The sequence below is a fragment of the Plectropomus leopardus genome, chromosome 14, assembly GCF_008729295.1.
Source record: "Plectropomus leopardus isolate mb chromosome 14, YSFRI_Pleo_2.0, whole genome shotgun sequence".
Lineage (NCBI taxonomy): Eukaryota > Metazoa > Chordata > Actinopteri > Perciformes > Serranidae > Plectropomus > Plectropomus leopardus.
Genome location: NC_056476.1, coordinates 14,605,945 through 14,622,196, shown reverse-complemented (window position 1 = coordinate 14,622,196; position 16,252 = coordinate 14,605,945). Strand labels below are relative to the sequence as shown.

Sequence of the window (16,252 nt, the reverse complement as noted above, 5' to 3'; positions counted from 1 at the left end):
AAAACACATAATGACATGTAACACCATCTCCCTTAAGATGACAGCGATATGGGTGTCATACATGAGAGAGGGCATCTGCCACAACATTGTCAAGCCCCTTTCTGTGACGGATTTCTATATTAAAATTTCGGGCCACAAGTGCCCAGTGCATCAGCCGTTAAGATTAAGAGAGACCAAGAGATTCATCCTCTGAGGAACATGAATATCTGCACAGAATTCCACAGCAATCTGTCAATGAGATATTTTAGTCTGCTGTTTCTGTACCTGATGCTGCTGGCACAAACATCTAATATTAATAAATGTTATCACACACCAGACCCTCTTGTCCCAGGATTTATCTTTTTCAAGGATGTGAGCATACTAAGCATCAATTGCTTGTGGTTTCTGCCTAAATCTCCTCTTTGTAGTGACGACGTTAGAAGTTTGGTTCACTGTATTTTTTTAATTTAATGAATTATGTTTGCAACATCCTTACATTTTCAATTGCATTTTTTGAATTTAAGCAATAAGGAAAAAGTTTTTATATCTTAGAGGGTTTGAGGTCACTGTCAGTTTCCCTTTTCTGCAGTGAACCATCCTGACATGTATGCACACAAGTTCTCACATGAAACTAACAGTTTTGTCTTTGGTGAGAACAGTACTAACACCCAACAACATCCTGTTTGAGGAAAGTTAGTGGGCAGCATTTGCTTTGTTTCCTTGCCTTATGTCTATACTTAAAAGATACATGCACAAAGTGGATGTAACAAGATGCAATTTAAATTTACCACAGTTTTTATCATTATTTGATTTGCTTATTAAATAGGTCTTGAAAAGAAGATCCCATACAAGTGATCTTTCTCAACAGACCTGCGTAGTTGGATGTGCAAATACCTCTCTTTAAACAGTTTGCTAATAAAATTCATAGATTCAAGATTCATAACATTTGAAATTAAGCCATTTATTCATATAATTTGTGCGCAAACAGAGAAATAGAAAATGAAATTACAGGCATTGCAAAGTCACCAAAGGTAAAAGACAAAGTTATACAAAAAGTATATGAAGTGACAGAAAGAAGCTGCATAAGATCCTTTATCATAAAACTGACTGAGTGTGTAGCCGGTCAGTCACTGCCAAGAACACGAGGTTCATGTTTTATTATCAGTGTATCAGATTTCAAGCATATTCATTAATTTTAATGTGTGGATCCTCATGGCTTGGATAATTCAGCAGGTCCAACAACTCCTTTGGCCTAAAGAGAGCACATCAGACAAAAAGGGGGGAATTTGAAATAATTAAAATTCATTTTAAACATTATGATGCATTTCTTGAAATCATAGAGTGGAGATCCAGCCTACATGCACTGCAATATTGCATGTGTCACAGTGACATAAAGGCAAATTATTTGAAAAGAAAACCAAGCCTGAATACAATGAAACAGACTTCTGGTCTATCAGAGCCCAATGAGTCAGTCATGCGATCAAAGAAAACGTACCAGTCATCAGCCCAGCACAAACCTTTAGGCTCGATTGACACTTTGTACTAATTTCTTTGAAAATTTTCAACTTGAATTTTTTTCAATCTGAATTTGTGAAGGTTGAATAAAAATATACTCAAAATCAGCTTTTTGAAATTGCACATTAACAAATGTCATATCTAAATTTCAAAGAAGTGAAATGAGAGCAAATTAATTAAGACACATGGTTTTGAAAGAGGAATATTTCAAAGCTATTCAGTATTATTTAAAATCAAATACTTGTCTCTAATTTGCTTCCACTGAATAACGAATACTGTTGAGGAAATTTGTGAATATTTACTATTTCTGGTTATATTATCTCTTAAATGATAAAATGTCAGACTGTTAACTCACTTGCAGGCTCCGGTGTTGACACAGATGGTCCTCACGTCATCAGTGGTGGTGAGCTCCTCGATTAACTCTGCGAGGTGCGTCTTCACAAACTTGCGGCACAGAGCTTTTAAGAGGCCAATTTGGTTGCAGACAGAGTTCAACTTTGATGTCAGTTTCTGTAAGAGGACAAATGATCATCAGTGCTTCTTCACACAATGCACCCACAGTCTGTCAGTCTTAGATATTTTTGTTTTACCTCGACCGTGGCGTTTGCCCCGACGACTTTCTTCACCTTGTTTAAAGCCCACTTGCATGCCCAGCACACACCTGGCAGCTGCAGATAAAAGTGACACATACTTTTAACACTGATCAAAGAGATGAGCCCCAGAATTAAAACTTAACGTCATAAAATATGTTAAATAAGAACATTGCAAGACAAGAAATATTCCAAACCCAGCCTGTTAAAGTTGCCCTTCTTGTGCTGCATCCAAAATGCTTGCAGGGAAATAAAGGCCTGCTTAGCAACATTTTCATACTATTAGATGAGCCTGACCTGTGTCTGCACGGCAACGTTTTGAATGCAGCTTCACTGATTCAGCACATGACTGAAATCATTTAAAACAGAGTAATTGTGATCATTTACCCCTGTTTTCTAATGCCACACTAATTCCAACCGACTACGTCCGTGGTATTATAACGTATTATCCACGGCACAATTCGATCTAAACATGATGAAATTATGTCTAACATTTGATGATATTGTTAGTTTGTGTTGACCAATGTATGTAAACTTACTATCCAGGTAGTAACAGTGGTCACATGACTTTCAAATAGAGCCACAAACAGACAAGTAAAGTTTAGCTGATTATTTGATACATTGTAATCTAATAACCTGACATTTGAAGATGAATGTTGGATTATCAGACTGTTTAAAGCAGCCATGTTACCTTTCCAGCCTGCACAGAGATCTCCTCGTTGGCCTTCACAGAGATTTCCTTGTCAGGGATCACGGAGATTTCCACTTCCATCTGCTCCAGATCATCGATGCTGACCTCGAAGCTTCTCCCGTGGACTGTCCAGACTGTGAGGATGCAGAACAACACATGATGAAGAACAGTTCATCTGATAAATATCACAATAAATAATTGAAAAACATCAGCACACCTGAACATGTCACCAGCATGCACACAAGGAGGACTGAAGACGTTTCCATTGCTGTCAGAGAGCGGTGATCTCTTGAGTGTGTGTGTCTGGTGATAACACACCTTTTATACAGTGGTGAGGGGCTGCACAACACTCCTGCAAGCCCCTGCAGACAAAAACTCTAACCACCTGCGGTTTTGCGCAGAGGAACATCAAAAAAAACTTTTTCACACCACGAACTCATCGAGAAACATCTTTCCAGTTAATATGCACACTCGTATTAAAGGAAACATTGGGTTGAAGTCATAGTGTTACACCACAAAGTTTCACTATCTGAATATCAAAATGCTGCAAAAACCACCACAATCTAATCTGTCATCAGTGTGTAGTTCAAAATCTTTATTTCAAAATTTTAAAAGTGGAGGGCCATACTGAGTTTGAAAAAAAGGGGCTTAAAAAGTGAAATGATTTAGTATTTTGGTGTTTTCTTTTTCTTCATTTATTGAAAGTTGTAACCTGGACTGCAGATGAAAATTAGCTTTAAACTAACTGGTTCAATACATAAAATGATGACGTTTACACAGCACAAAAAATATAAATGCAAAACTATTGTTTTTGCTCCCATTTTTCACAGGTTTTAGTCAAAACTCTAAAACGTTCTATTCACATATAAGACTTATTTCTCTCTTTTTTTTTCTTCAAATTTGTTAAAATCCATGTCACTAAGGACTTATTCCATCCACCTGACAGGTGTAATATATCAACATGTTGATTAAACAGCATGATTTAATCAGCATACCAAGACAGGGACCACACAGGTATGCCATGGGATGGTCAAAATAAAAGACCATTTCAAAGAATTTGGGCATCTTTAGAACCACAAACAAGGTGAAACTACACCAACCCAGTAACTTCACTTCCAGTGCCTTCACTTTTAGCGTTGTCTTTCTGCACAAACTGTCAGAAAACGCTTCAGGGAAGCTCATCGCAGTGGCTGGTCTCAGTCGATTTTGCAAATGAGGACGCCGGATGTGAAGTTCCTGAGCTGATGTGGTTACATGTGGTTTGAGAATATTAGAACAGCTGGAAGTATTGCAAAACGGGTACAACCAGCACTGCGGCCAGTAAACCACACATACACAAACCAAAGTGGATTTGAAACCTGTGCAATTTTATTATAACAATGTGAAATAAACATTCAGTTCACGAATAACAGCTCTGGTGGAGATTTTCGAGTGACCATCCCATGGCACATCTGTGTAGTAATGATGCTGTTTAATCAGCATCTTGATGTGCCATACCTTTTGAGTGGATTATTGGCAGAGTTCTCAATAATATGAATTGAAATTTTTATACAAAAATGGAGAGAACTAAACCCTCTGTTTGCCTAGAAGAAACCTTAGACCTTCCACTTTAACTCAGGAAAAATGGGAGCAAAAACAAAAGTATATCATTATTAATTATTAATTTAATACACTTGATGAGCAAGTATTTGCAGTTTTTAACAACATTGTTGATGTATTTGTGCCATGTATTTGTCTGTGAGCGTTCAGCCATGTGAGGTTATAACCACACCGGTGTGAGCTAATGTTTAGCATGCTAACATTAACCTACTAAAGAGCCTTTGTATAGGATATATTGGTGATGACTATTATGATAAAAGCGCTCTGATGCTTGAAATCTGTGAGGGAGAGAAGTGGACAAATGTAAACTTGTATTGATTTTCAAAGTCCTTTTAAGCTGGACAGTACCATTTGTTTGTGTGTTTGATATGTTAATTTTTCTAATGTATTAAAACAAAATAATGAAAATAATATAAAAAAATGATTAATTAAATAACCTCATCAGCCTACCAGCACTAAAGACAAAATTATACACAGATGAGGCTCTTACCAAAGAGAGGGACCAGCCACTTTTATAATGAGAATGATGGATGTGATTAACTGTAGGTCCATTTACCACATTTCCCCTCAGAGCTTTCAGATACATTTCCCAGTCTTATTCTTCAGAAGAAATCTTGTAAGTAGACCTCAAGATACCAATGTTGTGTCATGTTTAAAAATAAAATCTGCTTAACAGCTGCGTTTGTCACCTTGCCAGGAAGACATGAATCAAGCAGGACGTCAAGTGGGCCTCTGCTCCTCTCAACATGTATGTAAAGGAAATACAGAGTAAAAAAGGATCAATTTTAGCATTCACATCAAACAGTGTAGTCTGACCTTTGAGAGACTTCACCTCATGGGTTTGAGTCACAGTTTCTCGCCTCCTCTGTGCAGTGATGTGCTCTCTCTCCCTCGCATCATGTTTAAAGTAGATGGATAAATTGTCCTCCTCAGCAGTTTGATCCAGCATAAACTTCCACGACTTAACAACAGCTGAAACAAAAATGTGTCTCAGAAAGTTATTACATCAGGGTATGCAAAGAAATGACGTATAAACAACTTAAAAAATACTTTATCGCACAGGTACAGGTTACATTGTAAATTGGAAAGAAATTGAAAAATCTAACAGACTCAACCTGTCAGATACGCTATCTGTAGTTTGTTATTTTTTCACTTTTTCATACACAGACTTTGGATAAGCCACAGTTTGATCAGTTTAAGATGATTAAGCTGGATGACCAACTTTTCTGACCAGCTTAAGGGATGTTTTTGCATAATTTTTGATGGTTTAGCTGGTCATACCAGCTTGTGAGGGTCACTCTGGCTGGATTATCCATTGAAGATCTTATAAAACTGAAATCAAATGAAAGTCCTTGAAAGTGGAGAAATATCAGTGCCATGAGGGGAAAGAATGAAAAGCAAAGGACATAAATCAGTTAAGTCTTCTGTCATGTGTTATACATAAAGATAAATATGCACAGTGTGACAGGCAGCTCACTCCAGCATGTCAAACCATCAAACACTACCAACAACTGTCCATCTAAGTAAGACCATCTTCGTCCAGCTAAAACCAGCTAACATCAACCAAAAACAGCTGCCGACATAAGCTGGTTTTTAGCTGGGTTTTTTCAGCAGGGTGCCATCATCTACAGCTCCACCCTGTCTTTGTTCTCTCTACTGAATCCCTTGCAGGTTCTCACAAATTCATTTTGCTTTTGACTGCAATCTTTGTCCACCAGCTTTGCAATTTTAGCCTTCAAATCAAATTACATTAAATGTTTAAGACTTAGTTTTATGTTTGCTGGAGAGGGAAGTGAAAATTGCTCTTATATTGAGTGATTGATTGAGGAAAACATTCTGATTCAGTCTGGTGTTCAGTCAGTCAGTATCTTTAAGGACGTAATGGGTTATTTACTGGCATTTTGGGGTTCTACGCAGCTTTTTTAAACTCTACTATGTCACAAAAATCTCAAAATACACAGCAACAATTTTCACAACAACATCCAAAGTAACAAAATCAAAGGATCAAACAAAGACTGAAGAGAAAACCAGGGCTTAAATACAGACTAGTCTAATGAGGGGATGAAGTGCAGGTGGAGAAAAGAGCAGAGAAGCTCAGGTGAGGGGAGTAAAGTGATTAGGCAGGCAGTGAGCTGATTGGCTGGGAGAAACTGAGGCAGGGAAGGACTAACGAGGCCGATGCAGCGCAGGTGTGTAGATGGACAAATGAGGGAGAGGAGTACAGGAGCAAAGGAGGGGGAAAAAACTGAAGCCCAAACACAGAAAACAAAAACGTATCAATGATCCAACAGAGTGAAAACAAGGACAGAATAACATAGCCAATTTAAATTATTCTATAGTTTGTTTCCAGATAGAAATTAGTCCACTCTTTCCGAAAAAGCCTGAGGGCATCAGGACACAGCAGACTTTGACGCCTGCAGTAGGAGGGTGGTGTTGTCTGGGTGATGAAAATGATGATGGATTAATACAACTTTATTTATATAGTACCTTTTAAAACACAGTTTACAAAGTGCTTTGACAAACAAGGTAAAAGCAGAAATGGGATACATAGAGGACAATACAACAACAGAAAGCCAAACAGGCCTACTGAAGACAAGCAAGACCAAACTAGGGCAGCGTTAGGATCAAATTAAAACAAGAGGACAAATAATGGAAGATGCAAAATGTCAGTATAAAATAGTACAAACAAATAGACCAAAAACAACAAAAGCAATAAAACCACAGATAAAAGGAAATAAAAGAAACGAGACAAAATCAAATAAAAGATGACATCACAGTCTTAAAAGAAGTCACAGATTTGGCCAGCTTTATCTCCTCATGCAGGTCGTTCTAAAGCCGTGAGGCCCGTGATATGTGGTGTTAATCATAAAGTGGGTTCAATATGAGCAATCCCTTCCACATTAAAGGCAGTCATTTTGTGAACTGTTCCTTTAAAAAATATGAATTAGAGCAGCTAATAGTTGATCTTTCACACAGAGAAGTAATTTCTACTCTCGTCCCACTATTGGGACAAGAACTGAAATGTGAATGGTAGACCAACACATAAGTGTGCCAATCGTGTACGTCCAGTGTGCATGAACACCTCTGATGTCATTTACACACGACTGACTTAATTCTCCTATCTGCAGCCAAACTGAAATTTTGACTTACCTTAAACTTCAGCTCATGAGGTGAAAGAGTGAGAGTGTAATTTTTAAACTCCGTTGCTCCTTCTCTGTCAGAAACTTGATGCTGCTGTTACTCCATTGAGCTGAAAGGTGGCGCTAGTGTCAGGTATATGAGACTGGCTGGTGTCCTGCAGTGTGGGCCCTGTTGTGTGTGTCATCCACAGACACCACACACAAGAAAATGGGCAGACACTGAAATAGTAAAATGTGCGTGATTGCCTCAACCTCTCCAGTTCGGCTGTGTCTCCAGAGACAATTTAAATATGTGAGCAGCTGCCTAATGAAGCTGTTGAAGCTTCTGAAGTCTGCAGTGAAGCAGACTGTCTCATGGTGGACTGCAGAGTGTGCAGATTGTGTGGTCAGATGGTCCTGTAGATCAAATGGGGGAAAATCACTAAGGCTTACTGAACTGTGAGATGGAGGAGAAAGTGTCCCCGAAACAACAGTCACTGTTTTGTTTTGTTTCCAACCTGAATTATTTATACAAAGTAAAAAGTAAAAAACTTTTAGGGAATTTTATCCATGTTGGTATAAAAGTTAGGAATGAGTTGTCAATCTCAAATAGAGCTACATTTTAAGATGGTTTGGAGTGAACTGTTTTAGAACTTTAAATAAGGTTTTTATTGCATGAGCGCATTTTAAGGGATTCTTGTTATGGTTTACAATATTCTTTAATTTGCAAAGTAATGCCCAATAGACTGAAGCCGAATAGCATTAAAAGAAAGTTCTTCATGGTTTATGTTTTGGACGAATGCAGCCTTCATTTGTGAGTCTTTTTTTGCATCAGGATTGGCTTTAGTAGATTCATAATGCCTTGCACAGTCATGTACCAATGGCTGTATGATTGAAGATTCATTTAAGTAAAAACTGTCTTGAAACTTTTGCAAGCTGCACTTCTTTAATTGGCAAATTCATTTAGATTTTCCATGATTAGTGTGATTTGGCTTTGCGTCTGAAGTATAACATTTAACACAAAGAGTTTGGGACTGAGACAAAGCAACTGTGAAATATAAATCTCAATAAAAGCATCACTGTGTATCACTGTGACTTTGAGCTGGGAAAATGTATTTGGTTCTTTACGCACTCTGAATTACTGAGTCACAATCCAGTTGTTTTCACTGGCAACTAAATCACATCATAATATGCATAATTGCATGATGCATCATTTTTTGTAGGGCCCACTTGAGCGAATGATGAGCCTATTATTGATGGTGAATTAATGTGAGTGAGGACAGAGAACCGTGAGAGAAATTTAAGAAACATTCTGACTGACAAAAGAATCAGTAACATTTAGGATGAGATACATGAAATATAATGCATATTCTTTTACAGAAATAATTGTAATATCTGTGTTACAGAAAAAAAGATGTGACACCACAGAATTAGCATAATACACTTTGTGTTGTGATAAAGAAGAAATTTTAATTTTTATGTACAGTATGTACAATGAAGGGTTTTTGGACATTCAGTTAAACCTAGTTTCAGTTCAGAACAACCTTGAAGAGATATACTATATCTACTATGATGAAACAGCTCTCCGTAAACGCACTTCACTAGAATCTGAACGAGAAATGCTGTTCAAGACTGTCTGTGGTGAAAAAAGAGGAAAACCACACGAGAGTGATCACATTTAAAGTCAAGACGGAAACTAGAAATGTATTATTTTTATACATGTTTTGATGTCTAAAAGGTGCCTTCATATGTTCACAGAGGACTCACAGCAGATAACGATGATTAAATCATTAATGATTCTGTTGTAGCAATAAAGCTGTGAAATTTTTGATGATTTATAGAGAGAAAATTAAATCCATTAATCAATTAAATCCATTAATCAATCAACAACAAAAAAAAACAGATACATATGATAGATTCTGCAGCATGGAGAAAATGCAAAAATGTTAAATCTGGTACATTTAGCAATGGCTGATACCAATTCAACTTGACAGTCTGATTCTTTATGGATTCCCTTACTGATTCCTTATCGATGTTTGAATATCTAATCAGCAATCGTTCTCATAGAGGTTTTCTTTGTCTGCTAAACCTGCCTGCGTGGCACTAATGTTGTAACACAGACAACTCGGTAATGGACGTGCTGCTAGTTAGGGAAGCAGTGGTCATGCATAGAGTGTCAGATATATGGCAGAATTTAAGCTCATGTTGATGAGAAAGATGTTTCAGCATATCACTGATGTTTCTTACTTGAAATTAATTTAAATTTTATTTTACAGACATTACAAGCAGCATTGTTATCACCTTTCTTATCAAGGTAAAGAGATAAAGCCACAGAATGTTTTTTTCTCTCCTCCATGTCTCATTCTTGTTTCTAGCAGCGCAGATGCAAGAGTTTGATGTCATTGTTTTGCAAACACATAAAAACAACTGGCATTGATAAAAGGAATTACTGAGCTCAGAGACATACGATTCTGATGGGTCAGACAATCCAGATCTCGTTTCCATTCCCAAGTTTAGTGTTCACCAAGAGACTGTTTACACCTGTTATCAACATGCATCTTGGGTGATCAGATCACAAGTGGGCAGCGCTAAATACAAGTGTAAACAGCCACCGAGACACATTGTTATCTGACCACTCAAACCCCTCTCCGAGGTAGTCTGGAACGCATTTGACCACATGTCTTTTGTCGGGTAAAAGCTAATGCGTCCTACTACGTCATCAATAAAGGACTTGGTGGTTGTTTTGGTGATATCATGCCAATGCTCTCTAACATGCCCATTTTTTTCATCTTTTTGGCTTTTTGCCTTTATTTTAGGACAGCTTGAGAATGACATGAAAGGGGGCAGAGAGGAGGAGTAAGAGTAAGACGAGTAAGACAGCAGTATGTCCTCTACTGACACAACTGCTAACAGGACTAGCAAGCAGCTAACAAGGACATGATAACTGTGCCGTGGGGCTGTTGACCTAGCGCATGTGACGCAGGGACTAACGCTTTGGCTTGGTTGCCAAAGCACATGTTAATACCAGGTAAAAACAGGATCAGAAACACCGATTTTAATCGTTTCTGATTCAAAATAAGATAAAAAATGTATATCACTGTCATCATAAGTAAAATTCTGGATTGCAGTTAGACATTATAAATCTGGGGAATTTGAGGGCGATATTTTGAAAGACAATTGAGAATATCTGAAAATACTCCCACACATCTCTATGTTGCATCTGATGTACTGTTTCCCACTTGAGATGCATGGAAACCTTTTTAAGTTGTGTCACAGAAACCTAACTGTACGGAGGAAGTTATTGATATTTCATTTGATAGATTTTAAGGGAGATTTGAAGCTTCAAATACAGAGTTTTCTCATTTCATTGTATATGTTGTTTATTTTGACTCAGTTTTTCCATCTGACAACAAGGACATTTTGGATTCTATTGAAAACTACTTTGCATGAAAAGCTCAACTTCAGCTTGAAACCTAATGCAAAAACATGAGACGCTAAACTACTTGTAAGAGGAATGCAATTGTACTGTGTGTGTTGCAACCTTGAAAAATAATCATTGTAGTGTTTGTTTCCTTTTTCTTTGGCTTAAACAGCCGGACGGCAGTTCCACTTTCAAAAAATAAACAGCTCGAAGCAGAATAAAACTAAAGAGGGAAAAAAACACACATATCGGCTCTATAAATTAAATCAAATCCAGTGAAACAGCGATCTCCTGTCTCCCTGCAAACAACAAACCGTCTGTTGTCCCAGCATGTGTGTCTGTGGTGTGAGGAGAGTGAAGAAGGTACAGAGACTCTGACCTGCGACAAAGTGAAGTCCTCATCCAGCATCACCGTTACGTCCAAACTCCACATTTCTTTTCAGGCAAACTCCTTAACTGGTTTCTTGCAGCCATTTTGCAGGTTCAGTTTCCTCCCCCTCTGACCTCCAGGCGGCTGATCCTTCCTCCCTCTCTCTTTCTGTCTCTTCATCTCTCTGAGTTTTTGCCTCAGATGATTTCCAGAACGTCACAGGGCACGAAGCCTCTCTTCTTTCCACTCGCCACTCTGATGAAGCCGCTGCGTTCGCCCTCGCTGCTTACACAGATCTGAGAGGGAAAAAAAGGAAACGTTACTAAGCATATTTTGATGATTATCAGGATAATATTGTGAATCTCAATTCTTTTGGCCTATCCTGTGCAACTATCAATCATGAGCATACAGGATCTGAATAAGTAAAAGGTGTAAATAATGTCTATAAATGTTATATTTTATATTACTTAATTTTTATTTAATCTAAATTGTATTTTGTAATATTTTTATCCTTGTTTTGTACTCAAATCATTATTTTTAAAAAATGTTCTCTCTTTCTGACTCTCTGCTGTTATGTGTGATTTTCCCTAGTGTGGGATTAATAAAGTCTTATCTGATTGTATCTTATAATCGTGACATTAAGTTCTCATATCATCCCCTGCCTATAAGTCACACGATAAGTTCTCAGAGGAGCTATACAAACATAGTTTGATTTATTTAGAAAGTCTCATATCACAAAATCTGTACACTGTATGGCCCAGCTGGAGTCTTAATTGCTTTATTTAATACTAGGGACGCACGATATTGAATTTTCTGCAGATGTGCGATATGTCAATATGCCGATATATTACAACTCATTTGGCCGATAACTGATACCGATACATAAATCCACTGTTTTCCCCACATAATTTTAGTGATCATCAAGTCTTGTCTGTAGTGAAATTAACATCATATTATGCATAATCTTATCGTGAGAGCAGATGGAGACAGTACAATGATTTTAAATGCATGTTATATTCACTCATTGTACAAAATAGAAAAATACTTCAGCTTAGGACTGATGTTTTGTAAATGTTCACTTTGTCACTAATAATAATAATAATAATTATAATAGTAATAACATCAAGCATCATCAACATCAACATCAGCCAATACCGATAACGTGCCGATATTATCGTGCATTGCTGTTTATTATTATCATTACATTCAAAGGTGATGACCATGGTGTGATACTGTTGTTTCAATTACGCCTGTTAATAATATGCCATGATTGTGAGATCTGTGCTGAGATCCAAAACTGATGAGCAAAAACTGTGTTCACACGTTTATTTATTTCTTCCCAGCTCCTAATTTCTCTCAGTGACTCTCATGATGAACCAGAACACACCGTATTTGCATGCTCGCTCTAAGTACTCTCCAAAATCTTCCCCTGGGTTTGTGTGTGGAAAAGAAAGGCAAGGGGTCATGGTCTCATCTTGTTTTTGGTGGTTTCATCTCCACTGGGGGTTGCTTACTTTAGTCTCCTCTGTGTCCTAACATGCCCCGGGAAGAATTGTGGGAAAAGTAGGGGGCCTGATCTAAGTAAGCCATTATGCCAAAATGCTAATCCAATGGTAACTCCTCAGAGGCATCCTCTATCAGACAACTCCAGTCGAGCTTTTCAGTGAATAAGTGCATGCAGAGGGGCGAGTCGCTGGAGGTAAGAGGCGTTGTGGGAGCTGCAGGAGCGTAATAAGATGGCTAAAGAGCTGCTGGGTAATGTGAATCTGATGTGCTCTAATGGCTAGGGTATGATCATGAATTAGACACAGGTGTAATGTGGAAGTTTTAATGTCCACGATAAAGGTCATTGCTTTTCCGAGCCATGAGGATGAGGACATTCATGTAATCAACTCTGTGAGTGCTTTGGTCTAAATAAATCCTTCATGAGTTTTGTCCTTGTGGCTAAAAAGCAACAATCGTTTTGTTACTGTCTGGTGAAAGTTTTTTTATTTCCAAAAAGTCGCTGATAAACAACATACCTCTCTTGTGGTAGTAACAACGATAACAAAAATCTGCTGCAGACACCAATAGCATTTTCCATACACAATGATGAAAGTCTTCGTTAAAAGTCGCCACTGAATAATGATGACAAAGCTCTTTGATGTGATGTGTTGGAGGGGGTCGGGCACACTTTGTTCCATCTCAGGCATGACTCAGCACAACTTGGCGCGTTTAAACTACTAATGAAAAGCAAATCAACGCAGCATGGTTTGACTCGACACAGCCAGAGGTGTCATTAGAAAAAGTCCCTAAAGGCAGTTAGTTACTCATGCAGTTATCATGATGTCATAGAGAAGTTAATCTTTGACCTTTTTAATATAAAATGTCATCACTTTATTATTTTATCCTATGAGACATTTGTGTGAAATTTTGTCATAATAAGCCAATGAATTTCTGAGTTATGGCCGTAAAAATGTTTTGTGTGGTCACAGTGACCTTGATATTTCACCTTAAACCACCAAATTGTAATTAATTAATTTTTCTGTCCGGTTGGATGTTTGTGCCAAATTTGCGGAAATTCCTGCAAGACCTTCTTGAGATATACCGTTCACAGGAATGAGACAGATGAGGCCACAGTGACCTCAACCTTTGACCACCAAAATCTTTGTCGCTAAATCCAAATGGACATTTTTGCTAAATTCGAAAAAATTCCCTCAAGGTGTATCTGATGTGTTGTCTCGTTAATGTGAATAGGATGGACAAATGTGCGTGCCGACGAATGAACCTACAATCCAAAACATAATGCCTCCAGCAATGGCTATTGCTGGCACGGAGGCATAAAAAGAAACAGAAGAAACAGTCATTGCAGACGCACACACTGACGCAGAAGACCCATAATAACAGGGCCGGATCATTAAGGATATTAAGGGGAACATCCTGTCCAGCCGCATTTTCAGTGAATTCTTTTCACATAAATATCAGTTGTCTGGCTATAATCACCATCGTCTTCCTCATAAGGTTTATACAGTACCTGTCCCTCCTTCAGGGTGATCTGGCCTTGTTCCTTGCAGCCGATAAACGTCCTGTTACATCTAAACACTTGGTCCTCAGACCGCACCTCATGAGCATAAGCTGCTGGGAAGAAACCGATCCTGTCCTCAATTACCCCCTGAAAAACAATGAAAACAGCTGACACATGGAGGAGCTGCACAGTACATAAGAGGATTACAACCCTAGTGATTAGATAAAATCCTTGAAAAAACAACAGAGGTTCTGCTGCTCTAAGCACATAAAACCTGTATACAGTTTTATTTTCGATCACACTTAGGTATGACTTCTATATTCCTGGCACATAGAAATAAAGAAGATATACTACGTATGTCTTCACTTTAGTGTAACTATATGTTCTATACAGGTGTTAAATCAGGTAAAATATCCATTGTTCAAAAACCGAACAGGCCAGATGTCTTTGTTTGTCTACAGCCTGTAGAGAACAGCAACAGAGTTAAAATGTGTGATGACTTTCTTCATGGTCTGGTGGCAGCCAGCTGCCTCTGTACAGTCACGTTTTGGCCCTTTTGTCTCCCTAATTTATCTGTCATGCAGTTGTGTCCTGCAGCGGCCCGTTGCCTCGCTCCTATAATTTACAGCTGGACTTCCAGTAATTTATCAATCCATTTCTTAGGTGGGCTTTTTCTGAGGCTTTGTGAAAAACACACATTGTATCTAAACTGGACAACAAACTGACAAACATTAAGAGTTTTGCATCTTGGGAGGCTTATTATAATTAAAAACAGTAAAGAGGTTTTAGATGAGCCATAACACTGCTTAGATGTAATATTTTCATTTCGTACCTACCTTCCACCAGTCATCATTGGAGTCGTCAGCCAATAAGATTCTGTCTCCCGCGCTGCAATATAGAGCAAAACAAAGAAGAAATTACTCAGAATGGTAACATTTTTATCTTCGTATCTGTATGGTTGTATAAATACATGTCAATTTTGAGCCACTATACAAAGCAGGAGTAAAGGTGTGCTGTGACATTTAGAGGCAAATGTCTACAAACAAATTTGAAATTAAGCAAAATACATATTATGTCTATGTTACAGCTGTATATGTTCTGTGATGTTGTCCCTTTGCTCTCATGCAGCTCTGCTCAGGTGTGCTGCATCACCTAACGAGGTGCACTGCACCTGGCTGCGGAACGAGCTGCTCAGGAGCTCCTTTGTACGTCACTACATTTATCTGACAGCTTTAGCTACTTTGCAAATTAAGATTTTTGCATTAAAAAAAACAGAAGATGAGTTCATAAAATATGATGTTCTGTTATAAATTACCAAACAGTTTGCACAAGTACACCTGCAACAGTTAGTTTAATCAGTCAGTCAATTTATAGAAAATTAATTGCCAAATATTTTGAAAAAAGTCTCTCTATATCTTTTTTATATAATTATTTTGTGTTTTAGGTGGTGTTTTATTCTATTTTTTATGAGTGTTTTGGACAATTTTTTGTCTTTTTTTCTATGATTTTGAGTTTTTGGGTGTTTTTCAAAGATTTTTCTGCACTGAGTACTTTTAATACTTTACTTTTTAACATTCCCTGATAATACTTACTGACTTTTACTTAAGTTACATCTTCAGTGCAGGAGTATTTTTCACAGGGTGGCATTTTTACTTCTAGGTTTGTGTTGTAACAATCCCTGATTGTCTGATTGTGTGTTTTTAACACTGCTTTTACAGGGAGAAAATGCTCAGCTAGTGCACTGACTGTTTACTTTGCTCACAGTACACACTGAAGCATATAAACAAAACCACATTGACATGTTAACAAGGTTAAAAACCTAATTTTCACCAAATGGGATACTTGACATTGTTCTCATTTTAAAATGAGTCAGCTGGAATGATTAAAGAATGATCTGGAGATGGAGTTTTCAGCCAACTTACAGTTAGCACTGATCAGCTGGCTATGGCTGCTAAAAATCTACT

The 16,252-nt window shown here is 37.8% G+C and overlaps 2 protein-coding genes across 3 annotated transcripts in view; both read right to left on the bottom strand.

Annotated features, from left to right (window-relative positions):
• Positions 1 to 924: 924 nt before the first annotated feature.
• On the bottom strand, positions 925 to 7,051 carry LOC121953167 (antimicrobial peptide NK-lysin). The gene is made up of 5 exons (XM_042500088.1): positions 2,993 to 7,051; positions 2,776 to 2,909; positions 2,085 to 2,162; positions 1,850 to 2,004; positions 925 to 1,231 (listed from the first exon to the last, which is right to left on the bottom strand). Exons 1-5 carry the CDS (start codon positions 3,039 to 3,041, stop codon positions 1,156 to 1,158), a joined length of 492 nt encoding a protein of 163 aa, XP_042356022.1. The 5' UTR covers positions 3,042 to 7,051; the 3' UTR covers positions 925 to 1,155.
• Positions 7,052 to 7,096: 45 nt separating this feature from the next.
• Positions 7,097 to 16,252, bottom strand: part of stac (SH3 and cysteine rich domain) — a 42,842-nt gene continuing 33,686 nt past the window's right edge. For both annotated transcript variants that reach the window (XM_042501188.1, XM_042501189.1), the window contains 3 exons: positions 15,125 to 15,176; positions 14,298 to 14,435; positions 7,097 to 11,580 (listed from right to left, as the gene is read on the bottom strand). In XM_042501188.1, the coding sequence (XP_042357122.1) occupies positions 11,482 to 11,580; positions 14,298 to 14,435; positions 15,125 to 15,176 (289 nt within the window). In that variant the 3' untranslated portion in view covers positions 7,097 to 11,481. The remainder of the gene's footprint in view (positions 11,581 to 14,297; positions 14,436 to 15,124; positions 15,177 to 16,252) is intronic.